At 50.1% G+C, this 26,974-nt stretch overlaps 1 protein-coding gene across 1 annotated transcript in view; it reads right to left on the minus strand.

The window, feature by feature from the left end:
• Positions 1 to 398: 398 nt before the first annotated feature.
• Positions 399 to 26,974, minus strand: part of ZNF469 (zinc finger protein 469) — a 108,663-nt gene continuing 82,087 nt past the window's right edge. Inside the window, exons 2-3 of the mRNA XM_026686285.2 lie at positions 18,840 to 18,910; positions 399 to 14,869 (exon numbers count right to left, since the gene is read on the minus strand). Of these exons, the coding sequence (XP_026542070.2) occupies positions 2,207 to 14,665 (12,459 nt within the window). The 5' untranslated portion in view covers positions 14,666 to 14,869; positions 18,840 to 18,910 and the 3' untranslated portion in view covers positions 399 to 2,206. The remainder of the gene's footprint in view (positions 14,870 to 18,839; positions 18,911 to 26,974) is intronic.

Raw genomic sequence — 26,974 nt, forward strand, 5'->3', positions numbered from 1 at the left:
TTCTGGGTTTATGGATGCTTCTCAGAATTTCCAATTGCCTCTGAAAAGCCAGGCAGCCCCAGGAGCAGACCATTGTAGTTCCTACAAGAACTGCAAACGGAATAAAATGAACGTAATTTGAGAATTGATTGAAAAGGTTTGTTTACGGGAAGAAGGGAACCACGTTATGCGATACGGGACAGGATAACTGTGAAGAAGATCAGAAGCTATTTTTTTAAAGATCGATTCCATTTTTCATTGTTATCTTTCAGTTTTTCTTTTACTCCTTTATATTTTCTTCCTTTTCCTACTCTTTATCTGCGGGTGTTTTTTTTTTCTCTTCCACATTTATGTAAAATCTCCTGATAGTAAAAAAAATATATTAAAAAAAACAAACAAACTTCACACAGACCGGCAAATTTCTGGGAAAATATTGGACTATATTTGAGAGGATAAATCTCAGCCCCATTTTACAGTACCATTCTTGTATGCACATCCCTTATTTTATTTGGCAATATTAAAAGAAGGTCCAATGGGCACCCGACCAACATTATAAAAACAATCCAAATAGTCACTTTCCTCTGCTTTCTCACAAATACCAAAATAAAAAACTTTTAACATAATGCATTGCACCCAAACATATAATCAAAGTATTTTTTAAAAAACAGTGAACTGTAAAGGTAGATATTAACAAGATAACGTCATGTAATTCCTTTAAAAAAAAAAGACCTTAAAAGCAAACGTTATTTAGTCTGCAAGACATATGCAGAGTATTCTGGGGGAGAACCCCAAATTACTTCAGTGCGCTGTTCTGCTCTCTCTTCCCCACAGAGGTCCCCAAAACAGTCCAGAGCAGTGTTTTTTGGACTTTGTCAACTTTATGAGGTACAGACTTCAATCCCCAGAATTCCCTAGTCAGCTATGCTGGCTGGAGAATTCTGGGAGTTGATGTCCGTACTTCATAAAGTGTCCAACATCAAGAAACACTGGCCCAGATCCTCCAACTCTATGCTGAGAACAATATCTCAGGATTTAAACCTTTATAAAACACACTGCAGAGTTGTGAGCAGGGCAATGTTTGAAAAACACCCCCCTGCGTGTCAGTTTATAAAGGCCGCTGTTCCTCTTTTACCTTGTGTTTTTGTGTGCATGTGTGTATGCTTGTGTGTGTTCCTGTTAGAATTCACATTACAATGAAAAATAGCACCACTTAACTGCATAGTATAAAGCCATACCAAGTTTAGCAACTACCTCGATACAGAAAGCCTTTAAAAACAATGATGTTTGGGGTTTTTTTGTTTTTGTTTTGCTTTTCTTTAAAAAAAAATCTCTCTCTCTCTCTTTTTTTTAACCCAAGGAAAGCCTTACTATGTGGGGCCGGAGTGGTCTTGGCACAGTTTTCTCACTGGAAAATATTAAAACAATATTTTTTTAAAAAAATATTCAACTCTGTCATACATCTTCAAGGTGCAGTTTAGTTAGGTTAAAGGGCCCACACCCCTTTACTCTTTTTTTAAACAACAACAACAACAACAACAACAACATTTCAACAACATCTACACAGTGGTCTGAGAGAGGTGAGAATTTCAGAGTCTCTGGAATGAACAAATTCGCCCTCAACGCAACCTTCTTGGGAAGGGTTGTCTGCCAAAATTGTGGCCTGTTTATTTTATAATTATTTTTCAAAGTATCTTGTCTAAGGCTGGTTCCCAATTAAATGAAATCACTCAGGATTACTTGTGCAAAGCCTCCGGGAGGAGGAGCAGGGGCACCAATGCTTCCTACAGTGTGCTGCACCTCACGAACAAGGCAGTCTCTGGTATGAAGTTCACGTCTTCAAATTCTTTATCCAAAGATAAGAGAGACACCGACTGAAAAAGGGGCCGAGATTTGCAAGCCACCCTTACAACCTCAGTACTTCTGCCATAAAACATTTCCTCTTGACACTTCGCTCTGCCCAAAGCAATTACCATTTTTAGTCCGTGAGAACGAACCACCGGCAACATCAAAGTTCTAGCTTTTGCATGATAAATCAGGTGAATTAAAGTAGATTAGTAAGACATAAAGCAAGAACTATTTGAGAGTCTGCAGTGCAAGTTCATTTAAGCTAGACGGAGAAACCAAGCTACACAAATGAATGTAATGCTTTGATAATTTCTCTTCCCCCCCTCATCCCCCCCACCAGCCCCATGAAAGCAGCGAAGGATCACGGCAAGTCACTCATAAATTACTCAGAAGTATCTCTTCTCAAAGGAATTTTAAAACTCGTTAATTTCTGCCCAAACAGTTGGTTTAGGAGGTGAGTTTGGGACTCAGCTGTCCTGTAACTGTGGGAAGTGGGGACTTTAGCACCTTGGACAGCTCTGCGGCGGTTCAGAGAGCTGGGCAGGGAGGCAGAGGGGTCTTTGGTTAAGAGGGGGTACAGGGCCTTGCTCCCCAAGACCTCCTTCTTGCGCCTTAACTCTCCATTGGCATGGCCGATCTCTACCTTCTTCTGGAAACCTTGGTCAAGCACCAACTTTCGAAGCTGGCTGTCCGTCACAGACACCTTGAGTTTAGGGGCCTGTTTGTTGGCATGCGTGTCCCTCCGTCGAGAGGAAAAGGCCAATGCCTCAGTAGTGGGCCAGTCAACCTTCTTGACGTGGTCGCCCTTCACAGAATCTTGGCTCCGGCCTTTCCGTTTTTTGCTGCCATCTCCTTCAATGTTCTCTCGGGAGGCCGAGTTTCCCCGATGGGAGGACTTGTTGTGTTCCTTTGGTTTTTTGGAGTGTGGACCGGCCAGCCGATTTGCAGCCGGTCTTTCTGGGAACTTGTTCAGCTCAGAATGGTGGTTCTTTGACTGAGCACTCGCCGCTTCGCCACTCACAGGCCTGACCAAGTTGAGTTCTGTCTCTTTCGTGCCAACACCGGAGTTGGTATCTTTGGGGTGAGCAGTGGTGTCCATTTCTGGGAAAGCTTTGCCTTTCGAGAGTGGACCCACCTGAACTTCTTCTGCACCATCAAGAGAGCAGGGAATGCCAGGGGTGTTATCAGCATTGGCCTGACCACCGATGACCTTCTTTGAAGGAACTTCCTTGGCAGGCCGGTTTAGCATAGAGGATGACGCCTTGTCCTTGAGAGGTAACTCATGGAAACTGGTTTCTGGCAAACGTAACTTGCTTACGGTCTCCTGAGGGGCTGTTCCATTCAAATCAGGATTGCTGCTCCACTGTATTTCAGGAGACCATTTACATTCTGAAGACCCCGGATTTTCAGGAGAAAACTTGGGCACCTTGCTGGCAAGATCTTCTAAATACGGGCTCTCCCAGGTCCCTATATTGTGTTCGACCCTTCGGCTAACTATGGCCTTTTCTGGACTGTCGTGTTCCTTGTTGTGCTTCTCAGAGAGATAAGCCAGAGATAGCTTTCCTTGGGCAGCAGCCGTCTTCCTAGGTGACACACTGGCAAGATCACTGCTAAGTGCATCAGGTGAGTTTAAGAGAAGCATTGGGTTGTCCCCTGGGCTCTCCACATCTGCCCATGTTTCGGGAGAAAGTGCAGTAATGTTTTCTGGGCTGCTTGGGTCATCTTGGGGCTCAAGAGGAAGGGATGGAAGTAGGTGGTGAAGTGGAGATGTCCCCCTTTCGGCCAGGAGACTAGAGAAATCCCTTCCTGGTCCTTCTGTTTCCATAGGAGGCTGAGCTGAAGGGGGCATGGCCAGGCTAGTGGCTGTGGACAGAGCCTCACCAGCGGATGGCAGAGTCTGACTACCTTCTTGAGATGCTTGGGCCCCATCCAAGTGCACAGGCAAAGCCAGTTCAGGAGAGTTGTGGTGGTGGGACACCTTCTTCTTCTTGGCTGCTGGAGCTTCTGCTCTTGCACGGGTCTCCTCTTTGAGGTCCTTCTTCCCATATTTTGCAAAGGGCCCCGGCCGCATCACACCTCGAAAACGGAAGGTCTTGCTGCTGCCCACCAGGTGCTTCTCCATGTGTCTATCGTACTGTTCCTTTTTGGAGAAGGTGTAGTTGCAAGTGCTGCATATGAAAGACTTCTTGATGACGTGCATGACATCTGCACAAAGCTCACAGGCATACAGAGTGGTGTGCTTGATGTCGGCTTCTTCAGCTATTTCATGCTCTTGGCTAAGGTGGCTCCGGAGCTCTTTGGTCTCCTGATAGAACATGGGACATTTGTGGCACAAGAAGATCTTCTGCAGGCTATGGACCACGAGATGTCGCTGGAGTTTGAAGGGCTTGGGGAACTGCTTCCCACAGTGGTGGCAGTCTCGGGAGGGATCTTTGCACTCAGGGTGAATGGGCACCGACTTCTGGGCCCCTTCGACCTTGGGAACGGGATCAGGAGATGGAACGGCTGGGACTTTGAGGGAGGCGATGGGTGGCCGGATTCTGGTGGGGATCTCCGGCAAGTCTTTGTGGACCGCCGGCTCTTGCCCTGAAAACTCTTTGGGACCTTTGACCTCGCTGCCAGCCGGTGCTCCGTTTCCCCCTTCGGCCTGCTTGGGAAACCTGCTGGGTTTTCGGCAAATGATGGAGTTGAGGAAATGCGTGACAGCAGCATCCTCTTCACTGAAACCCAGGCCCAAGACTGACTTCTGAGCCTGGCCTTTGCGGGCAAACTGCGTGGCGTGTTCTCGCAAGTGTTCGTTGTACATCCAGACCTCGGAAATTTCCTTCAGGCACATCCCGCAGGCCCAGAGGCCAGCCTTGTTCTTGGCGTGTTTCTCCTTTAAGTGGTCCCTCAGCTGTTCCCTTGAGCTGAATTTCCTCTGGACACACATGTAGCATGTGGGTGGAGGGGAAGGATTATGGCTGAGCTTGTGAAAGTCCAGTTCCCCTAAAGTAAGGAACCACTGGAAGCAGACTTTGCATTTATACTGCTTGTCTTTATTCTTGAGGTTTAAATCATTGCGGGTTTTCCCCGCCTTCCCTTCTTCTAGCTTATGTTTCACCGGCTTGACTCGCAACAGGGATGTTGGCTTGGGACCTAAGGGGCCATCACCACCACCCTTTGTGGGACTCAGCGGATCTTCTCCAGTGGGGCAGAAACAAACATCCCCCGTCTCAAACTTCATGTTCAACATCTCCATGTCAATGGTAGGAAATGCAGAGGATGTTTTTTCTTCGGTGCTGTGGGGTTTTTCTTTCAGGTCAGGCAGTTCTGGGTTGTCTTCTGCTGCTGAATGCCCACAAGGAAGCTGCACGGACAAGTTGCACGATGGCCCCTCAGCAGAACTATTTTCTGTTGCTTTCTCAAGGTTATCCCAGCTTTTAAAGCATGGAAGAGACCCAGTGGGACTCTCTTTGCACAGAAAGACACCACTGTTTTTCAAATCATCATCATCATCTTCCTTTTGCCCAGTATCCAGTTGCAGGGCTGTTTCTTTGGTAGGTCTGGAATTAACATCACCACTCGTGACTTGACTCCCATGACACATGTTGAGCATCAAAGCATCATCAATGGAAATTGTGTCATATTCACAAGGATCTTCCCGGGTAACACAGAAGGAGCTGTTTTCGCCAAGATCAGAAGCCATGCGGATCATAAAAAGATCTGGTGTGCCTTCTGGTTTTGCAATGATTTCTGAAACAGCTTTAGGCTTTTTGGAGCGCTTCCCATACACACGTGTGCATTTTCTACGGGCAAACTCATCGTTTCTGGGGAAAAGTTGTGAAAATGTGGCATCATCATCGAACAAGCTCGGTAGATCTGGTTCGACTGCAGGATCAACAGCAGGCTCCTCCTTCGGTGGCTGTGGCTCTTCCCTCTTCCAGGGCTCCGGAGTCACAAAACAAGGGGCATCCAATGCTTTCTCAGATGTGGGTTTGGGAGAACCTGTTTCAGAAGCGGTTCCAGGAGGACAAGGTGGTGAAAAGGGATTGGGGCTCGTGGGATATCCCGACGGGCTATTCTGACTGGTACACGTCACCTCTTCTAACAGACGCTTCTCTGATGACTTCTGGTTCGGTTCATCCTCACCTTCTTTCACAGATCCACTGGGCCATCTCTCAGGGATATGCTCTACTTGTCCCAGCTCTTCTCCTTCTTCTTTATGGCTCTCCACGTTCTGAGGAAGCTGTGGTTCAACCGTCCTTTGAGCTGAGGGCATTTTCTCATTGATGTTGTCTAATTCATTTGTCAAGGACTGCTGAGGAAGCGATGGCAAAGATACCTTGATCTGCTCTTCTGACCCTTTCCCAGGCTCTTCAGGGATGGTGGTCAGAATGTGGTCATCAGTGATGCCAGTGGTGTTACCATGAACCGGAGGGACCTCAGACTCCTGAAGAGAGGAGGCAGTGACCTCATCCTTGTCTGATGTCATTTTTGTTTGCCTGGGTTTTTCCTTGGTTTTTCGCCTTGCGTAGCTACTTGATCTTTTGGTATGGGCCACTCTGGTTGCTTTTTCTGTACTTGTGTTTTTTCTAGACTGGATTTCTGACCCATCTGATTTCTCTGCTTGTGAGCTGGTGGGTTGTATTTCATCTGTCGTTTGGAATTCATGAGCTGTGTCCAACGCAATAACATTTGGGCCATTGAGTTCCTTGCTAATACCTTCTTGGCCCCGTGCCTTTGGCGCCTTCTTTTGCCTTCTGGAGGCCTTAGGAGAAGACCGGCCTACAGCTTTTGAAAGGTCTGAGTTACTAGGTTTCTCTTGAATGAAGCACTTCACACTTTTCTTGGGAAACACTTTGCTTGTCTTTAATGCTTTTTCCAACGGGGCTGAATTGTTGTCAGGTAACACGACTCCATCCTTTTTCCTCTGATGTTTCACAGCTTTGTGTCTTATCAACCCAGTTTTGGATCTAAAAGAAATGGAGCAAATATCACAAGCAGTTTGCAAGCCTTTCCTCTTCCTTGCTTTGGATTGTCCAGGCTTAGAATAATTTCTTAAGGTTTGATCCTCAGGAATGGATTGTTCCATGCAGTCAGATGATTGTTTCGAATTCTCATTTGATGCAGAGTCCTCCTTCTTCAAATTGCTTCTGTTTCCTAGATCCTGTGAGTCACTTGAGGATCTTCTTGGTGGAATCCGACTAGTGTCATCAGCCATTTGAGTCAGAAGGATAACTGGCATCTCTTCAACATTGACATCTTTCTGGAAATATTCCGACTGACACGGATCTCTACTTTCTTCCTGGGGGTCTCCTCCAATGTCCTTTGCCTCTTGGGGTTTGGATGTTGATGACACATTTTCATTATAGACTCCACCTCTCAGCTCAACAGAATCTATTCCCGATGGAAGTGGGGCGAGCAAGATATCGTGTATGGATACTGCCTGAGGACCCCTGGGTTCCTCCCTCACGGAAAACATGCCTTTGTCTTCATCCGGCTGATAGTCAGAGGGCTCTTCAGGACGCTTCCTGCTTTTCAGAGGGAGCCTGCTGGGAGATTTGCAGTCACTCATTTGCAAGTTCAAAGGTCTATTTATTTCAGCAGCAGAAGATGCTCCTTTGTTGGAGCAGAGAGATGAGGAGTAACCCAGAGGGACATTCTTCTGGGGTTCCATCAGGGCATGGTTGAGGTCTTCAGCCAGGGCACCAGGCATATCTGGGGGCAGGTGTGAAATGGCATCACAGGAGGGGAAGAACGGAAGGGCTTCTGCACATCCCTTCGGTCTGGGTGGGCTCGGCTGAGGAACTGCCGTCTTCTTCTCGACAACGGAAGGGAAGCTGCACATAAGGAAGGCAACTTGCTGACTTGCTGCAATGATTTGACCAGGGATCTCTTCCAATGGAATCCCTCCGAAGTCAGAGCCTGTAGCATTTCTTGTTTTTAGCACCTTTTTCTGATCAGCAGAGCCAAGAACCAGAGAAAGTCCAGCCTGGGAGGCTTCAGCATAGTAACTGACTTGCTTCTCCGATTCATGACCTTCTGTTGAATCCAAGCTGTTTGCTGAAGAGAAGTCATTTCTCTGCAGGAGATGAACACGCTCCGTTTGGCTTTCAGGGGAATAGATGGGAGTCAACGACATGTTAAGTTGCAGGTCTTGCAGCTGATCTTCACTCTCTTCCACCTGGTGGACTTTGTCGGCACCCAACTCCTGGTCCCCAGAGTTCCAAGAAGCGCAAGAGCCCACCTGTGCTTGGAGCACAGCAGATAAAGCCCCTTGTGGTGTTTTCTTCTCGGGCGACCAAGGGCTTAAGGGGGATTTTCTGCAGTCTCTAAATGCCAAGGTCTTCTCTTCTTGATCCTCCTTTGCCAGTCCTGTAACTGGGCTCTGCTGTGCTCTTCCCCCACTTAGCACCGAGGCTGCTTCTGAGTTGCTGAGTGGAGAGAGGTTATCGGACTCCGGGGAGATACCCTCTGCACACATGGCGTGGCCGTTCACTTCCAAACATTCAACCTTTAAGTGCTGCTGCTGGACAACTTTAGAGTATTGTGCTGGGTTCAATGGGGCTGAGTCTTTGGAAACATCTGAGGCACATTCACCAAAAGGCTCTGTCTCTTTCTCTGGCTCTGAAAGCAGTTTGGTTGGAAACTTGGCAGTCTCTTTTAACAGATTCTCTCTCTTGTTCTCCAACCCGGGGCCACTGGTGACTTCTTCATTTGGCTCTTTGTCCATAAGCTCCTCTTCTGGCTGTGGAGCAAGGCTCTGCCATGTGGGCAGGTGAGCCCCAGGATGCTGAACTGGGAAGGATGAACTCACCAACTCTTCCTCATTGTTTTTAACTGTCCTGGCCACGAACAACTGCAGCTGATGCAGAGGGTTACCTGCTTTCTCTTGGGTGCTGGACTTGAACCCAACGTCTCCATCCACCTCCTTGGAAAAAGTCAGCACATCAAAGTGTGGTGTGTCTCCATTGTCACCTTTGGCATTGAGCATTAAAGTCTGGCAAACTGTTTGGCTCCTAGTCTCGTCATTATTACCTAGATGCTCATCTTCGTTGTTCTGGAACAGACTTGTAGTTTCTAGCTTTTCAGGTGGGTGCTTTTCTGGATTTTTGCTTTGTGCACTAGAAGTCAAGTTTTCATCTGATTCTAGAGCATCCACACCCTGCAAGTCAAATTCCGGATCTAACGGTGAGACGTCGTGGCCATACGATTCTAACTCAGTGGGGCTACCGCATGTTTTCTGCTCTGACAGTAGCTTTGGGAAGACATCTGATCTCAGTGACAAATTCTCATGTGGATTTAAATCCCTGTCCTCCAGAGATTCGGGAAAGATTGAATCAGGACTTTGTATAACCTGTTCAGCATAGTCTGGCGCCCTGGAGCTGTTTGATACCTCATCCAGGCATGAATCATTTTTTATTCCCCCAAAGTCAACTTCAGCGGAGATTTCAATATCCTTCAGATTTTCAGCCGTTTTGTCTTGGTGCCCTTGGGGGCTAAACGTACCTACTAGAATCAAACCCGGGGCTGACCCTAATGGGCTGAATGACCCTGCACACGGCCAAGGGGCGTTGGGACTCCCATACTTGGTCTCCAAAGCTGAAGGGGCTCTTTTCTCACTCGCTATATTTTCACAGCTAAATGGTTCCGTGGGAAGGAGCTTGGCATTCTCATACCCAGCCTCAATTAGAAACAATCCTTTGCCCTCTTGTTCCTGGTCCAGCCGTAAAGACAAAAACTCATGAGCCGATTCTTTCGCTTCCAGGCTGAGGTGATTCACTGAGGCCTGGTCTTCATAAGGCGCCTGCAGAGGAAGCTTGTTTGCTTGCAACTGGCTTTCGAGCTCAGTGACCAACCTTTTAATCTCCAGCTCATCCTCGGACAGGCCACTCATGAAATGCACGTTATACTCAGAAAGCTGGTCAGATAGAGACAAGGGGCTGATGTTGCTGGAGGGCCTCTTCGCTATTGGTTTTTCAACAGGCAGTCTAGGAATCGGGGGCGTACCTCCTGCCAAAATGGGAGACACGTCCCCCATCAGAGTCCAGTCCTTTTCTGGCAGAAAAGAGGAATATTGCTGGTCAAAGGGGATTATCTTGCTAAGCTGATGACTGGCGCACTCAAAGGGGATGTAATTATCCTTGCTTGAAGCCACACTATCATATAAGTTGGCATCAAACTCAACTATAGGGAATTCTAAAAATGCTGATGATGAATCAAAATGAAGTGGTGCGGAGACCTTACTCTGGGCATGATCCGATTCACAGGGCAGGATGCCACCGTGCTTCTCTTTGAACGAGGGCACATCAAAGTCTCCCTGACATAAGTACGCATTTTCGTTAGGGGGAGGTCCCATGGTCAGCCGCCCTGAGAATAGACTTGGGGTCTCATAGCTGTGGGACAATTCTTTGCAGTCATAAAATGCATTGGCAGCATCCAGAAAGGGGTTGACACTTTTCCCAGAGGTCTCTCGGCTCCCAGGATTGTCTCCGAAGCAGCTGATTGGCATAATGAGTTCCTGCCGGTTCTTCAGGCCCTCGAGGTCCACTTGTTCGTAGCTGGTGCTCTCCTCACTGGAAATGCTGTGCTTGCCCACGGAAGGAGAACCGGTGGGTTCTTCCGCTGGGTTTTTCAAGATCCCTCCTTTACCGGCAGTGTATGGATGGCAGCGATGGCCCTCTGCCCCATCTGTGTCTTTTGGCATCACCCTTGGATGTTCACTGTCACCGCAGAAGGCCCCATGGTACTGGTCAGAAACGTCAGGAGAAAGAGGCACAGTGGGACCTTTCCCAGCTGTGGCCTCAGAGGGACATGACACCTCTCTGCTCTGTGTGAGATGTGTGTCCTGGGGAATGCTTGGATTGTCTTCCTGAAATTTCTGTTTATCTACCGGCTGAGTTTGAGGTGGGTCAACCGTAGTGGGCTTTCTAGGCAAGTTGGAACTCATACCGTGGCTTCTTCTTATAGTTTTGTTCTCAGGAACATTAAGGGGTCCGACACATCTGGAAATTTTCAGGAACCGTTTCCTCTGTTCACTCTCTCTTTCGATGTCTGAATCCCCCCTCTCAGTGCTCTGGGGGCTGTTGCTGGTCTCACTGGACATGCTCAGACTCTGGCAACTGCTTGTGGAGGACCTACTGCTTCTCCTCCTCACTCTTGCTGAAGGACCACCTGTCCTTTGCAGCTCCTTGCTTGCAAGTCTTTTGGGTTCCTCCTCTCCTCTTCTGGAACCATACCTCCATATTGGCTCCGTCCCCTTCTCCCTTCCTCCTCTTCCTTGAGTCCTTCTGCTCAAGCCGCTTCTGAGCTGTCCACTGAATCTGGAGCCCAGCTTTCTCCTGCAGTGTCGCTTGGCGTACTCCACCCTCTCGTCATCTGATTCTGACATGTATTCATACTCGCCAAATTTGTTGTCCTTCGTTTCTGGAAGCAACCGGTTGGTGAACAAGGAAAGTGACACTGCTTTGCTATTCTGGCTGTGCAGTTTATGGAATTTGTTCTTTTGCTGGACAATTTTCTGGATAAGCTCCTTGCTCCAACTGCCACTGCGTGGCTTCCTCTTCTTGGCACCTTTCTTGGACAGCGTGGTGCTTTCTGCCATGCTGTTAGTACCACCAGTCTTGAGTTCACTCCTTGGAGAAGCACAGGGAAGGTTCTTGGTCTGCCTCAGGTCTGACCTAGTTTGGCTCCCCTGCTTTGCTGGCAGGAAAGGACCACTGCCGTTCTTCTTCCCTGCTTTGCACTGGACACTTGCGTCGTCTTCTTCTTCTGCCCCAAATATTGATGGCTTTGGGGCTTTATTTCGAGGCAGTTCTGTGCTCTTGAATGTTTCGTGTCTTTCTTCTCCAAAGTCTGAAAGCCAGTTTGTTCCTCTCTCTTTAGGTGGCTTTGATGTTTTACTTTTGGCCAACTCCCCACTAGGATGGTTGTCACAGCAGTTGAGCATTTTCATGCTTTCATCCATACCTACGTGTTTGGCTTTCTTCCCTAAAGTCAAGCTTTCTTTTGCTTTGAAAGGTGTCCCAGCATTAGTGGTCTTCACAGATACCAGGTCTTCATCAGCAAACACATCTATGAAGCTGCTGTCAATTTCAGGGTTATCCGACTGGTATCCCAGTCCATTCAGAGCTTCAGTGATCAAGCTGTCTAGTTTAGCATCATCGATCTCCAAGTCAGAAGTGTTGAGTGGCAAGAAGTTTCCAGGAAAGCCATTGAGCTGGTTCAGTTTCAGAGGATCATCTTTGGATTCTCCTTTACCTTCTACGTCCACCAAGAAGTCCACAGTCTTGTTCGAAGCAAGCAGTTGCAAATGAGGGTCTGAAGGGAGAAGCATCCCCAGGCTAGTCTGGCCGTGCTTTGCAGGTTCAGGAGAGGCCTGATGTTGCTTCTTGACTTCTGCTCCTCCGGGAGAGTCCTTGGCCTGACCTGGGAGGACTACGTGAGAACCACAGAACTGGCGGTGCTCTAAGAAAGACGAAAGGTTGCTGAAGTTCTGATCACACTGCTTGCAAGTCAGGAAAACATCCAACTGGTCGAGACTCGTGCTGCTCAGTGAGCTGGCCAGGAAGTGACGGGAGGAGGAATATGGGTAAGGTGGTGGAGGCAGCTCACTCTCAAAACCCTCCGGGCACCTTTTGGAGGCATCCACGTTGGATTTTTGGAAATGACTGTCCACGGAGACGCCCTTGTAGAGGAGTTCTTGTTGAAAGGCCTTGATAGGGTTGGCCACCTGGTAGGGGACCGAGCTGGCACCCAGCAGCTCCGAGGCCTGGAAGGGTTTCCTGCCATCCTTTGGGTGCCCTTGGTGGTGGAAGAAGGTGGAGGCAGCCAAGGCAGCTTCATCTTCAAAGCTGTGGCCAGGAGGGCTGCTGGAGGTGAGGGAGGGTGAGGAACAGCTGCTGTTGAGGTTGGGGGTGGGGGACGAGAGAGGAGACCCCTTTGGGGATGGGGCTAAGGTGGCTGGTGGCAACCCTAAACTGGGACTGGGCGGGTGGTGAGATGGGATGGGAGGCCGTGCTGGGCTCATGGTGAGGAAGAAAGTCTTGCTCTTGGATGTCTCTCCTTCGGGTGACCCTTCGAAACAGAGGCCGCTGGCTGAGCTACAGTTCTGATGGGCCAGGTCCTCACCCCCCAGAGCTTTACTGGGATAGCTGGTGGGGCTTTGGGGCAGTTTCTTGCTTTCCTCCCACTTCGAGGTGCTGAGAGGGAAAGGGAGCTTCTGGCTGGCCAACTTTCTGGACAGCTCGAGTCTATTCTGGCCGGGCACACCAGAGGTGAGATGCAGATGCTGCCAGGCCCTTTTGCCAAGACCCGAATGGTACCCAAAGGAGACCTGGCTGCCCCCTGGACTGGGACACCCCGCTGAGCTGGGCTCCATGGGGGGATAAGTCTTTTTGCCTCCCTCCCAGGCCTGCAGGAGCTGGGGGTGGGCCTGAACGCTGGCGGGAAGGCTCTTCTCAAAAGGCACCACGCTGGACGCTTCATTGGAAGCCTTGCTCTGAAAGTGCACTTGCGGGAGAGTAACTGGTAGCCCGTTCCTTCGTAGAGAGCTGCCTACATCCAGTATCCTTTGACTAGCTACGCCGTCCTTTGACAAAGACGGATGCCTCTTGCCCACGGCCTTCGGCGTACTCGAGGCATGTAAACTGGGTGGGAAAACAGCTTGGTTTTCTTGGAAAGTGCTTGGAATTTGGTCAATAGCACCAGAAGGCGAGATAGCACCATTATGGTCAGCGGAAGGCCCGTTCCTTCCTTTGTAGCATGGCAAGTGTCCCGGCGCCTGGGGCAGGGGGAACGGAGCAGGGGGAGGAGTCAGCCCGTAAGTCCTGCTCTCCACATTGTCATAGGAGCCGTTGCCACGAACCTCCTCCTTCCAGTCCCTGGAGGAAGAACGGAAGGCAAAAGCACCATGAGAAGCCTGGCTGGTGGCCAGCGAGATGCTGTTGGCATAGTCTTGGGGGTGAGCCTCACCTTGGAACGGATCTGAGGCTGAACTGTGCAAAGGGGAGAAGGGGTACTGGAAGGACAGAGGCCCTAGGCAATGCGTGCTCGGCTTGGGGGCCGGGAGTCCATTATTAGCACCAAGGTAGCCTTTGTCGGGGGAAGGCCACACGTTACTTCCGTTGGCTTGGAACTCCAGGTAAGGGAGCTGCCCTTTGGTGCCAGGGTTTTCAGGAGGATCATTAACCAGTGGTTGTATCTTCGAACCATGGCCTGGACATGCAGTGATGGCTTGTGAGGTATAGTTGCTGGAGATGTGGCTGGTGGGAGCCTCTGAAAAACAGGGGCCAAAGCTCAGCTCTTCTTCGGAAAGTTTCAGATCTCTTTCGGGGAGGCTGGGCGCGTGGAACCTGTTGCTCCCCAAGGCCGGCCCTCGGTCAGCTTCCACCTTCTTGGGGGGCATGATTTTCTGCTGGGGGTAAGCAATGCCAATGGTGGGGTTGGGCCTGGCATTGTTGAGGGTGAGCCGGTAGAGTTGCTGATGGCTCCGCTCGCTCCTCCCTGCCCTCCGGCTGCTCTTATCTCTTGCCCGGCTCCTTCCAGGGGGAGAGGGGGGGTTCCCTTTGGTGCCACCCCATGGGCTGCCCCCAGAAAACCTGGGGCGGTTGTTGAGGGACTTGAAGTCTATCTTGCCTGCTTTCTGGGGGCGGATCACCGCTTCCCGCTGGCTCTGAGGCTCCTTCTCCTTGTTGCTGACCACGTCGGCCCCATTGTGGCCCCCACTTTGCCCCTCCAACTCGGATCTGCTTTCAACTTCACCCGGATCTTTCTTGCTGAATGGTTCGAAGCCGAGCACTTTGTCCTGGCCACCAGACTCAACATCACGGGTGGCATAAACATGCTGGGTTTCTCCCATGATGTCATGAAGGACCAGGTTTCTCCCGAGCCCGTCTCCTTCGCCTCCTCAGCCTAAGGTCTCTCCATCCCTTGGATTCTCTTTTCTTCTCCAGGGGCTGGGAGGCATCTCCGCCTCTTGGACCACTCCTACGTCCATCTTGGCTGCGGGAGAGGCTCTGCAGAGGAGGTGCAGGGAGGACGCATCATCGCATTCCGGCGAGACCTGTAAAGAAGAGAAAGTCCACATGAGCCTTGGGTTGCCAGAAGGTTGGCGGTCACATGAAATTTTGGATTCGCAATACTCAGGCATCGTTCAGAGCTTAAGCTCCATTTTCTGACTGATCCCTGGAGAAAGAATTCAGGCAAAGATTGACAGACCCTTGGACCAAATTCACACGAGATCCAATCTGGGTCGCTCACCAGGACCAGAAGTTGACTCTTCCGAACTTTCGGACTCGTGCTGGAAGAAGAAGTTCCCTGAAGATGGGCTCCAGCACGAGTCCAAAAGCTGGTCCCAGTGACCGACCCAAATTGGACCTTGCAACATTATATCCTGGGACACGTAGATTTGCCTTGTTTCATAAATCCATACCACCCGCTGGCCCTCCCATTGTACAGATGGCTTTGGACACAGGGCAAGATGCAAACCTTAGTCAGGGAGGACTCACAGCTGAGCTGATTGGGCAAATCCAGGAAAGGGTGGTTTATTCCACGAACCATGGAATAAATAAATAAACCATGGGTGGGGGGGGTGTTGGGCTAGATGACCTACAAGGTCCCTTCCAACTCTGTTAATCTGTTAAACCATGCCTAGGTTAACTATGGCTCAGCCTATCCTAGCTAAGGAGAGTGCAACGGAGGTCCTGATAGCTGGTCCGAAACCAGTACTTTGAAAGAGCAACGAAGGGGCTGAGCTGGAGAGAGAGAGAAGCCATTGGAAAAATTGGGCCGAGCTGGCAGAGGGCCTTCTCTCCCCCTCAGAAGGTATTTCTCCTGGCACGGCGGACGACAGGCGAGTCCTGCCTGCAGGCTTATTGTCAGGCACAATCTCTATCTCCCAGCTTTGATTTCCTTGACTGGGTGGATTTCTATCTTTCCTGCTCCCCCCTCCCGCCCCCCCCCACCCCACATCTCCTGCCAGAATGCTCCTCCCTGATTTCTGGAGTTGGCACTCTTGTCTTTCGCTGGCAGCCGGATGGCAGCCCTGAGCTGCCAGCTAGAGATGGAAGGGCACGATAGAGAGTGGAGGAGGCTGGGCTTCCTATGAGGGCCGTGTCATGTGCCTGGATCTGATCGAGAGGAATTTTCCCTCCAAGGGGTCTCTCCAATCTTCCTTTCCAGCAATTAATTTAACTCTCAAAAATAAGCCAGCCATTGTCAGGGAGAAGCACTTTATTTTTATTTTCGGCTCTCCCTCAAATCATCTTCTGTGCCCCTTTGAGGACCCATCGCTTCTCGTGTACTTTTTAATAAAAATTCTAAATTTTTCACGCTTGCTTGCCCAAACGAAATTCCAGATGGTGAGGGTTGGCAGCAGAGAAAGAACCCGAGATCCTCCTTCCTGTTAGCCAGCACAATTCATGGTTTATGCCCCAGTGGAAACGGGAATGGTTAGCCCGCTCGCGGCCGCCCAAATTAAAATTAACGTTGCAAGGATTCTCCTGGCCAAGACTGACCAACTGAGGCCAGAAGGGCTGCCCTTATCATAGCTAGCCTTAATCAGGCTGCAAAGAGGAGACAGTTTGGAAATAGTTTTAAAAAAAGGTTGGTATCCAAGAAATGTACAACGGTTACATCACAGACTTTGCATTAGTGCAAAAGGAACCAAAACAAATAACTATTTGGCTTCAGATTCAGGCACCGGAGTCCAAAAACTGTCTGAAATGGGAACAGGGCCGAAATAAGCATAGACAGTAAACAGGAAAAAGCTCCCAGAATTATTTTTTTAAAGCAAAAATAAAAAAATAAAAACAGAGGGAGGGACTGAAGCCAAGCCCAGGAATCTGCTTTGAACTAAGGCAGGCTTCTTGTCCATCCAAGTCCCGCAGTGTCCACTCCGCCTGGCTGCAGCTTCTAGCACCACGGAAGACCTTTCTGACTCCGGCAAGCCACGATTTTAATACAAGCCTCCTGCAAACCAAGCTGGAGCTTTGCCCTCAGCAGCATCTCTCCCCCTTTCCTACTCACCGAAGGCCTGCACAAAAGTTGATTTTTAAAATACATCCCCGTTAACCTCTGGACCCAACTTGCTCTAAAGCTCCTGGAAGCTTCCGCTGCGGACCTGGCTCAGAACATCCCCCAAACTTGGTCTCGCTTGACGAGCATCCTGCCTCAGGCTAAGCCATGGATTGGTTAACTGTGGTTCTCTGAACCCTCCCCGAAAGGTGAGGCCGGACAGCATATCTTGAATCAAATTGGTCACGTTTGGGCTTCGTGCAATGTGTGAACCAGATCACAGACAGACAGCGGTACAAAAATCTCTGGGCCAGGATCTAACTCGGCCAGATGTCTGACCTCAATAGGTCCCTGCCTCCAGGGGTGGGATTCTACCAGTTTGGACCGGTTCTATAGAACCGGTTGTTACGATTCTGTGCAGTTCGGAGCATAGGCAATTTGTGACCCTGGCTGGCCCCTCCCCACCCTGCCCAGTCAGTCCTTATTGCGCACGCCTGACATGGCTGACTGCATTCTCCCGCACCCAGTCGCTCCTCAAGGCGTTTCTTTTTCCCCCCCTCCTCCTGATGATCAGCTGTGCTGGGATCCCCCTCCCTGTCTCACTGCTTCGCCCAGGAGGCTTCCCGGAGGGCCCAGGAAGCCAAAAAACGGAGTGCAGGGCGTGGGGTTCCTGCAAAAAAAAGAGAGAGCCATGCCCACCTAGCTGCTCCCACAGAAGCGGTCGTAAAAATATTTGCATCCCTCTGCCTCAGAGGTGGGATTCAGCCGGTTCTGACCAGTTCTGGAGCGGAAATTTTGAGTAGTTCGGAGAACTGGCAAATGCCCCCCTGTGGCTGGAGACTTTACAGTCTCCTTCCCCTGCCACGCCCACCAGGCCACGGCCACAGAACCGGTAGTAAAAAAAAATTTGAATCCCACCCCTGCCCTGCCTGCACCCGTAGAAGGAGAACTGAAGAGAAAGAGCCACGATATCTGGGGGGCCCTCAGGGCTAGTTCAGAGGGGGGGAGACCCCTTCCCCTCCCTCCACTTCCTCACCCCAGGGGAGCAACCTCAGCCATCAAAGCAGGCCTTCTCTCTTCCCTCGATCACAAACCTCTTCTAGCCCCCCTCCCTGCGGGGCTTCCCTCCCACCTGCCTTCCTAGAAAACCAGGGACTGGCTCTTCCCGCCATAAATTATATCCGGGCAGGTTAAACAGAAGCTTTTGGACTCCAAAACTTTGGCTTACGGTTATGAAAGTCTGCTTCCCCTCCTGCAAAGTGCCGTTCCCAACCCTTCTGTGGTGTCTAGACAGCTTAAACGTTCAGTTTCTTCTTCTTCTTTAAAAGGTCCCAGGGGGTTGTTGTCATTTTTTAAATTTGCAAAAAATAAAAAGGAATGGGGGGAGGAGGAGGAGGAGGAGAAGAGAGAAAGAGAGAGGATGAAAGGGGAAAAAAATGTTTCCAGCCACCTGGCAAGGTGGATTAAGGCAGCAGAGAGGCAGAATGGTTTGGGCTAAAGTCTTTATAGGTAGTCCTCAACTTACAACAGGTTCATTTAGTGACTACTCAAAGTTACAACGGCCCTGAAAAGGGGGACTTATCATCGTTTTCCACACTTAACGACCGTTGCCGCGTTCCCCAGGGTCACATGTGATCAACATTTGGATGCTTGGCAAATGATTCATATTTATGACGGTTGTAGCTTCCCGAGGTCGTGTGATCCCCTTTTGGGACCTTCTGACCAGCAATCGGGAAGCCAGATTCACTCAATGACCGTGTTGTTCACTTAACAACAGCAGCGATTCATGGAACAACCGTGGCAAGGAAGGTCGTAAACATGGAGCAAAACTCACTCAACAAAGGTCTCGCTTAGCAACGGAAATGTGGGGCTCATTTGTGGCCGCAAGTTGGGGACCACTGAAGAGAAAGTGAAAGAGAAGGTGTGGCCGGGGGGGGGGGGCAGGGTGACAGGAGGAGGGGAAAGAACCCAAGTGGGAGCCCCTCCCCCAAACGATCCTCCAGGTCAACGGGCGATACCTTGGGAGGCTGGGGTCCCTCAGCACTTGCAGGCTCTCGGCTTCACTTCCCGGGAAAGACGCCGTTCTTGGCTGCAAGGGAAGTGGAAAATATGTCAGGAATTTTCATTGACCAGGATGGCAGCCACCGATCACCGTCTCCTCCTCTGAGCCCCAAAGACGGTGCGGGTGGGGAAGTGGGGGCTGGAGAGTCCATCCTCCCATAGCCGCACAGCTGGATCTGCCAGAAAGGGCCCTCAATCCGAATCAGAATGGAGCATTTTAGACAAGGGACTGTCCAGTCTCTTCTTAAAAACCTCCGGTGATGAAGCCCCCACAACCTGGGATGGGGAAAAGGCAGAAACTGGACGATCCCGGCCTCAAACGCCCCACTGAGCTGGGGGGTCAGTTGTGAGTGCAAGTAGTGCTGCAGATGAGCTTGCCAAGCTGGTTGCGGCCACCGAAAAAGGGCATTTCAGGGCAGAGGGAGGGAAGGGGCCTGAAGCCCCTGCTGTGACCCTGGCAGACCCCACCCTGACATTGTTGCTGTTTCATAGGTTTTTCCATGTGGAAAGACTCCTCAACTTAACCACCATCGGTTTAGCAATCAATCAAAGTTACGACGACACTGTGAAAAGGGACCTGCAACTGGTCCTCCCCCTTCTGACGGACGAACAAGCAAGCAAACTCCGGCATCTGTTCGGGGAAGAACTTTGAGGAGAAGGAAGCTTTCGAAGGGTCATTGGGGCTACAAATACAATCTGTGTTGAAAAGTCGGAGTTGGAGAGTGGGCTTCTAAAACACCAAATTAACTGACATTGCGATGATGGGCTCTTGGCCCCCATGACTTAGTCCAACCCAGGAGTCAGCAACCCCCCAGCTCTGAAGCCGCATGTGGCTCTTTCATCCCTCTGCTGCGGCTTCCTGCACAATTGATAGGGCTTTCGATAAGGGCAGAGAGAGGAAAAGAGACACCGCTCTAGGAGGAGACTCTATGGTGGGGGAACCAGACTTCCGGTCTGCTCCAGAATTGAATGGGGGGGCAGGGGCTTCCGGTTAGGACCTTTGTGGCTCTTTGAGTGTTTAAGGTTGCCGACCCCTGGTCTAACCTAAGTTCCAATGTCAAAGTCTATTTCCTTTGCAACAGAAGGGACAGTTCCCCATCAAATCAAACAGCAAATGTGCTGCATTCACACCAGCTTTTCTCTCTCCTCCATCTCCTACTCCTCCCCCAAATACGCTGGAATTACAACCTCCAGAATTCCCTGCCAATCTGGTTATGGGGCCCACCAATATTGAAGGCAACGAGAGTCAGCAAGGCCAGCCTACAGCTTACAGGTTTATCCCGTCCCTCCATCATTTCCTGGCTTCAACACTTCAGCCAAACTTTCTCCACTCACTTCAACTTTGGTTTCCATTTCTGATCAACCGACACTGGACAGCAGTGGGAAAAGGCAGGCTGGGGAGAAACAGCCTGGTGTGATTGTGAGTTTGTGCAGATTTCCAGCAGATGGAGACAAAAGCCGGCTGAATGCGGCCTCTCTTTCCTGGTTTGAAGTGAAGAAGGAAACCGTCCGGCTGGACAATCCTGAAACGGATCCCATTCCCGGATTTCGTGAATGGAGCTGTCCATTCAGGGAAAGGATCTTCCGTTGATTAAAACCTTTTGCAACAGTCCATTAATTTAACCAACTGCGCTGAAATAAAGGGACATCATTCCTCCCGCCCACTTAAGTCTTCGAGATGGAATTCCATAGGAAGCTTTGCTTCAGAGGTGGGTATTCAGCCGGTTCTGACCAGTTCTGGAGAACCGGTAGCAGAAATTTTGAGTAGTTTGGAGAATCGGCCAATCCCGCCTCTGACTGGCCCCTCCAACCCCATCTCTTCTCTGCCTCCCATTGAGTCCCAGCTGATCGGCTGCATCTCGTTTGGTTGCCCTGCACGGGAGAACAGAGCTGGAAAGCAGGTTAGTGGAGTGGGGAAGGAATGAGATTTTGCAGTAACCTTCCCCTGCCATGCCCACCAAGCCACGCCCACCAAGCCACGCCCACCAAGCCACGCCCACAGAGCCGGTAGTACATTTTTTTGAATCCCACCACTGCTCTGCTTCCCTCAAGAATGACTCCCCCATAAGCCTGCAGAGGACTTTTAAGCCGTGCTTGTCTTCTTAAAAGCACCTCCTAACTCTTGCTTTTAAGTCTACCAGCCTTCCAAGGTTGGACATTCCCCCTCTCCCCCGTAATGGTCTCCTGGTCGAGCAGGGAGCTGGACTAGAAGACCTCTAAAGTCCCTTCCAATTCTGTTATTCTGTTCATTGGAGAATTGTGCTCCTTTTGTAGGAATCGAAGTTGTCAAATTTTTCAAACTCAAACTTCTGGAGTTGGATTTGTTTCAGGATCGTCCAGCGGGACAGGACACACGGGGCAAGAACCCACACACCGAATCCTAAAAGGCCTCTCTCCTTTCCACAGCTTTTGCGGCAATCTTTCCACTGTTTGACAACCACCGACCAGTTTTGGACAGGAATGAATTCCAGCCTGCTCTGCGTTTCTGGAATGATGGAATACGTGTCCCCTTTCATCAAAGGGTGGGATTTATGCAACAGGAACTCTGTGCCAAGAGAATGTGAAATGATCCAGGCCAGGCTTAGGATTAGAGAGCAAGGTGACATTGGAAGCTGCTCTGTAGAGACCCTGAGATTCTGGACCTGACCTTTCTATCAGGGGGATGGAGAAGATTCATTCCTTGGTCTCCCAGAACCCGGACTGAGCTATCAAAACACACAAGGAAAAGAGCGTGCGTCCTGCAAAAGGTTTCTAAAGGTTGTTCGTGCTTAGAAAAGAATCCAGTGCAACTTATACATTAGTATCACCTGTACACATTTGCAACCTTCACAAACATTTTGCAGAAGCAAACTGCTGCTTTATATCATCCATTTCTCTCTCTCCCCCTCTCCCTCCCTCTCTCTCTCTCACACCCACGTTCAGATTCCCCTCTGCTCCCTACTCAAAGAAGCCTTTTTTGTTTTCCCAAATACTTTGAAACAAGCCCACTTTGGATTTTCTTTCATCATCTCCCCCCTTGAAAAACAGTGCTTGAATCTACGGCACCCAGACCAGCCTCTGCCAGTGATTGACAAATCAAATCAAATCAAATCAAATCAAATCAAATCAAATCAAATCAAATCAAATCAAATCAAATCAAATCAAATCAAATCAAATCAAATCAAATCAACCGTGCAGGGGATCTGGCTCCCTCTCTTCTGCCCAGCTCCTTTGCTCTGCTATTGATCGGTTTCTTCCAGATGAATCCTGCCAGGCTGCTGAGCCGGGCAGTGCCTGCTGCTTAGCCCCCAATGCCCAATCCCTGCCAGCTCCATCCTGCAAACGTCTTGTGTCTGCTAAACTTGCCAGTCCTGCCACATCTGGCTGAAACTCAACGCCAGGGGCCCAATCCAACTTTTAATGGCTGGTGCGGTGCCACGCTGGGCTTAAGTGCTGATCTGCAGCTTAGCCCTTTTGAGGGGACACAGGGAGGCTTCCTGAACCCATACCCAGAAAGAGACACTGGATACCCCTCAGAGATGTGTGTGTGGGGGGGCAAGGAGGGGCAGAGAGAGGCGGGGGGGCAGAGGATGTTAGATAAAGGAAGCTACTCTCGTGCTTCTGCAGCAGAGGAGCGGAAGGGCTCCGAAACTTTGCCATGGAGAATCCCAGAAAGAGGGAAAGGATTATGAAATAGAAAGCTGGAGAGGAATAGGATCAAGTACATTCAGTTTTAATTAAATGCAACTGAAATAAAATTAAATTTAGGGTTTACACACAGGCACTGGGCCATTCCACTAATATTGTACAAAAGGATGGGAGGGAAGGGCAGAGAAGGGAGGGAGAAAGAAGAAAAAAAGGAAAGGGAAAAAAAAGAAAAGGAGAAGAGAAGAGAAAGAGAAGAACAAAAAATGGGAAGGAAAGGAGGAAGGAAGGAAAGAAGGAAGGAAGGAAGGAAAGGAAAGAAGAAGGAAGGAGATAGAATGGGATATGGGCACTCCTGCCTGATAGCCTCAAGAGGCCAGGGAAAGAGGGTAAGATTCTCTTTCCTGCAAAAACAGGTTTAATTCTACAGCCAGGAAGCACTAGATCCCTCGAGCACAAGGATCTTTGGATGCTTAGAGAGTGCGTCACAAGCTGGTACCCTCCAGGGAGGGTAGACTACGGGGCCCCGTTGTTCTGATGCCCAGTGCCCATGGCAGGCCAAGCCTTCTGGAGGGCCCTGGGGTCCGTGGGTGGGGCGGGGGCTCCTTTCCAAGGGTCAAGTCACCTTGATTGACAACTCCTCACTCTAACTCACGAGACCAAACCCGGGCAAGGGGCAGGAAGGGGCTTCCCAGGTGGCTCCCTGCTGCTCTGCCAGCCATCCCAGGAACTTTGGGGGAGGGCAGGCTATGGGGTGGGACTCCTCCCCAGCCAGGAAAAGCCTGCAGAGGTGGGGAGGGGGCTGCCTGGGGAAGCCCTGGGTCCAGGGCCTCTGCCCCACCTTGCCCGCTTCCCATTACACAATCCGGGCAAACGGGGGCTGAATCGTGGAAGCCGAAGGAAGCGCAGGAAGGTGAAGGCAATCGGGCAGCTTCCCCTGCCAGCCTCCCTCCCTCCGTCCTCCTGCATCCCTGAAAGAAAACCTGAATGGCCAATCTGTCCGGGGAGGGAGGAGGGGCAGCCCAGGGCCAAGCCAGCCTCCAGAAACGGCCCAAGGGCCAGCACAGAGCCCGCCTTTCATGCAACCCGTGTCCTCTGACAATGGCATGCCACAGACCGGCCAGCCCCCCTCCTCCCCCCCGCTCCAAACAAGAAAAACTCCGAGGAAGGGAAATGCTAGGCATGCCTGGGGTTTCTGGAAACAGGCGACGCGTCCACCCCAGAGGCCGGCGGAATAAGACCGATATTCATCAGCCAGACAAGCCCAGCCACTGTTTGACTGGGAGGCTCCGTTCCCCAGCAGGCCCGAGTCCCCTCCCTGGAAGCCCTGCGTGTTTTTCTTCTTCCATCCGACGAAAAATGAAAATGGAATATTTCAGAGGGCCAAAGAATGGGGACTGTGAAAATATTTTCCTTTCGCTGCCACTCGCCATGCCAAAGAAGGATTTTCAGCAGAGCAGCAGCGGCTCAGAGGCTTCCGGCACGCTGGGCCTGAGGATCCAGAGGCAGGCAGGGGAGGGGGCGAAGCTGCGGGGAGGGGTACTCACATCTGCAAACATCTGCCTGCCTGCCTTCTATCTCTATCTAATATCTCCCTAATCTCTCTTTCCCCCCTCTCTCTCTCTCTCTATCTATCTATCTATCTATCTATCTATCTATACACACACACACACACACACACACAATTTCTATCTCATCTACTATCTTCAATCTGTCAATCAATCAATCAAGCTATCATCTATCCTATCTTCTTTCATCTTTCATCTATCAATCATCTATATCTATCTATCTCTATCTCAATCTTCTATCATCTATCAATCATCTATCTATCTATCTATCTATCTATCTATCTATCTATCTATCTATCTATCTATCTATCTATCTATCTATCTATCTATCTATCTATCTATCATCTATCTATCTCTTCCATCCATCCATCCATCTTCTCTTTTCCCAAGCAGGGGAAGGAAAGGGGAGGGAGAAAGCACACTCTGCCCCAATCTGGTGGCCTTCAGATGTTTTGGAACCATCTTAAAACATCTGGAAGGCTCCAAGTGGGGGAAGACAGTTCAGGAATAAAATAACAAGGAACCTACAGATGCAAACGCAGGGACCTGGGCTCTGATGTATGCCAAAATGGGAAAGGTCCCTTCCTCAGCTGCCAATGTCCCAATAACCCCCATCTCAGCCTGGTCCCACTAAGAGATTCCTGGGGATGAAACTCTGGCAATGCCGAATTTGTAACCCTCCAGCTAAATCAAGTCCATTCTTAGCTTAGCAAGGAGCAAGCTATTTTTACTGCTTTCTTCTGATCCAGCGACTAGTTTCCCAAATTCTTCAGTAATTGGCTTCCATTTGCTTCTTCGGAAATATTGTGTTTCCATCCAGATTGTAGGTTTCTGCTCTGGGCCTATTCTGTTTCTTACCCAGCACCGCACCTCTCAAGCAAACAAGGAATCCACCCACACACGTTCTCCTTCCTTCAGGGTTGGAAGGCCAATAAAACAGCCCGTGGCAAGTCTACACCCAATAGCACAAGCACAAAAATAACTGCGTTTGCTAATTTGCTAAGGCCACCCAGTTCCAAAAAGATGATGGGCAGCTTACAACACGTCCAGTCTAGAAGTGAAACACGCAACCACAACCCCACGATTGGCCAAGCTAAAACAGCACTTCCCACATTCCATTGTGGCCTGTTCCCATCTTCCAAGCAAACAGACACGCTTAAGAACCAGAGATTCGCTCTTTGAGGACGCTCAGGTCCAAGTGTGTGTTTGCGGATTTTGTTTTTTAGTTTGCTCCCGAAGGAAACACCAAGGAAATGCTGAAGGAAGTGATTGCGACAAGAAACAAAACAGGAGAGAGAGAGAGAGAGCAGCTCCTCCACCTCCTGTCTTGACCTCAACATGCAACGGAGGCAGTAGCACCCTCTAATCTTCTCCCCATGTTGCTAAATCAAGAGGGACAAAGAAAACCCAAACACGGGCCTTTTCAAAGGCTGGCTTGCTCTCCTCCTCCCAAGCCGGGTTGCTTCTTGCTAGCCTGGCTGAGGAGGTCACGACTGGATCAAGGCACCGATGGAAGCGCTAGTGCCGCTTTATAAGTGGCCTTGGTAAGACCAATAGGGCATTTGGCTCTCCAAGATAGGAAAAAAGATGTTGAGACTCTGGAAAGAGTGCAGAGAAGAGAAACATGAGGGGGCTGGAGGCTAAAACAGACGAAGAATGGTTGCAAGCGAGGTCCCAAATAAAGAACGATTGATCGGTAGGAAAACAGGGTGAGGGATTTTCCTGCAGGGTTTTTAGGGTGGATTTTCCCAGGGTCTCTGGTCTGCGGGATTTAAAATGATGAGTTTGGTGGTCTCTGAGGTCCAAAAGGTGGGCGACCCCTGGGCTAGTCCAACCCCCTCGCCGAAACAGGAGACCCTACCCCATTTCTGACAAATGGCAGTCCAGTCTCTTTTTGAAAGTCTCCAGATCTGAAGGGCTGCCCTCCCCACAAAAGAAGGGGGCAAACTATTCTCCAAAGAGCCCCTGAAAGCAGGACAAGAAGCAACGGATGGAAACTAATCCAGGAGAGAAGCAACCTGGAATTAAGTAGAAACTTCCTCACAGTGAGGACAATTAACCAGTGGAACTGCTTGCCTCCAGAATTCATGGGCGCTCCATCACTGGAGGCTTTGAAGAAGAGATTGGACAGCCACCTGTCTGAAATGGTATAGGGCTTCCTGCTTGAGCAGGGGGGTGGACTAGAAGACCTCCAAGGTCCCTTCCAAGATCTGTAATTCTGAAAACCTGGCATTTCCTCCTCCTGAGTTGGATGCTCACTTCCGTTGCGCCCAGCCAGGATGGCCCTTTCGAAGTACAAAAGCTTTACTCCTTGCAACAGAAGGCCACACATGTTTACTCAGGCGTGGAAGAGCCAAATATGCAGCTGATCGCAGCCTAATGCGCTGAGAGTCTTGGGAGCCCTTCAAGATATATTTACCCAGCTGGGCAGCAAGAGAAGAGCAGGAACACACTCAATATACCAGCAGCCTTTTCCTTCCCTACCCCAAGGGTCCGTTGTTCAGAGCGGGGTCCTTCCTGAGTCAAAACCATGGCACCCGCTGCTACCATTAGACCCCCCCACCCCCCCCAATGTGAGAAAGCAGGGAAATGGTAGGATCCAGTCTTACATTGCAACCCACAAGCCTCGAAATGCCACTGGCATGGCTGGCATGGCCCAGCTGGTCAAAGGGCGAAGGGACGGTGCCCTGGTTGTCCAAGCAACCACAGAGAGTTCCTCTAGGTAGGTGAGCAGAACAGAATAATCCCTCCAGCTTTGGCCCACAATGAATTTTCCTTCCAGATGGCCCAGATTCTTACGCAAAAAACTGAGATTTTCTTAAATGGCTGAAATGCCTCTCCAGGTTTGAACTTACTGTCCTGAAAATCTTAAAGCCATCCAGAATAGCTTTGAGTAGTGA

The sequence above is a fragment of the Notechis scutatus genome, chromosome 9 (genome assembly GCF_049901735.1).
Source record: "Notechis scutatus isolate UNSWTSFEM ecotype Mainland chromosome 9, rNotScu1.2, whole genome shotgun sequence".
In the NCBI taxonomy this organism is placed as follows: domain Eukaryota; kingdom Metazoa; phylum Chordata; class Lepidosauria; order Squamata; family Elapidae; genus Notechis; species Notechis scutatus.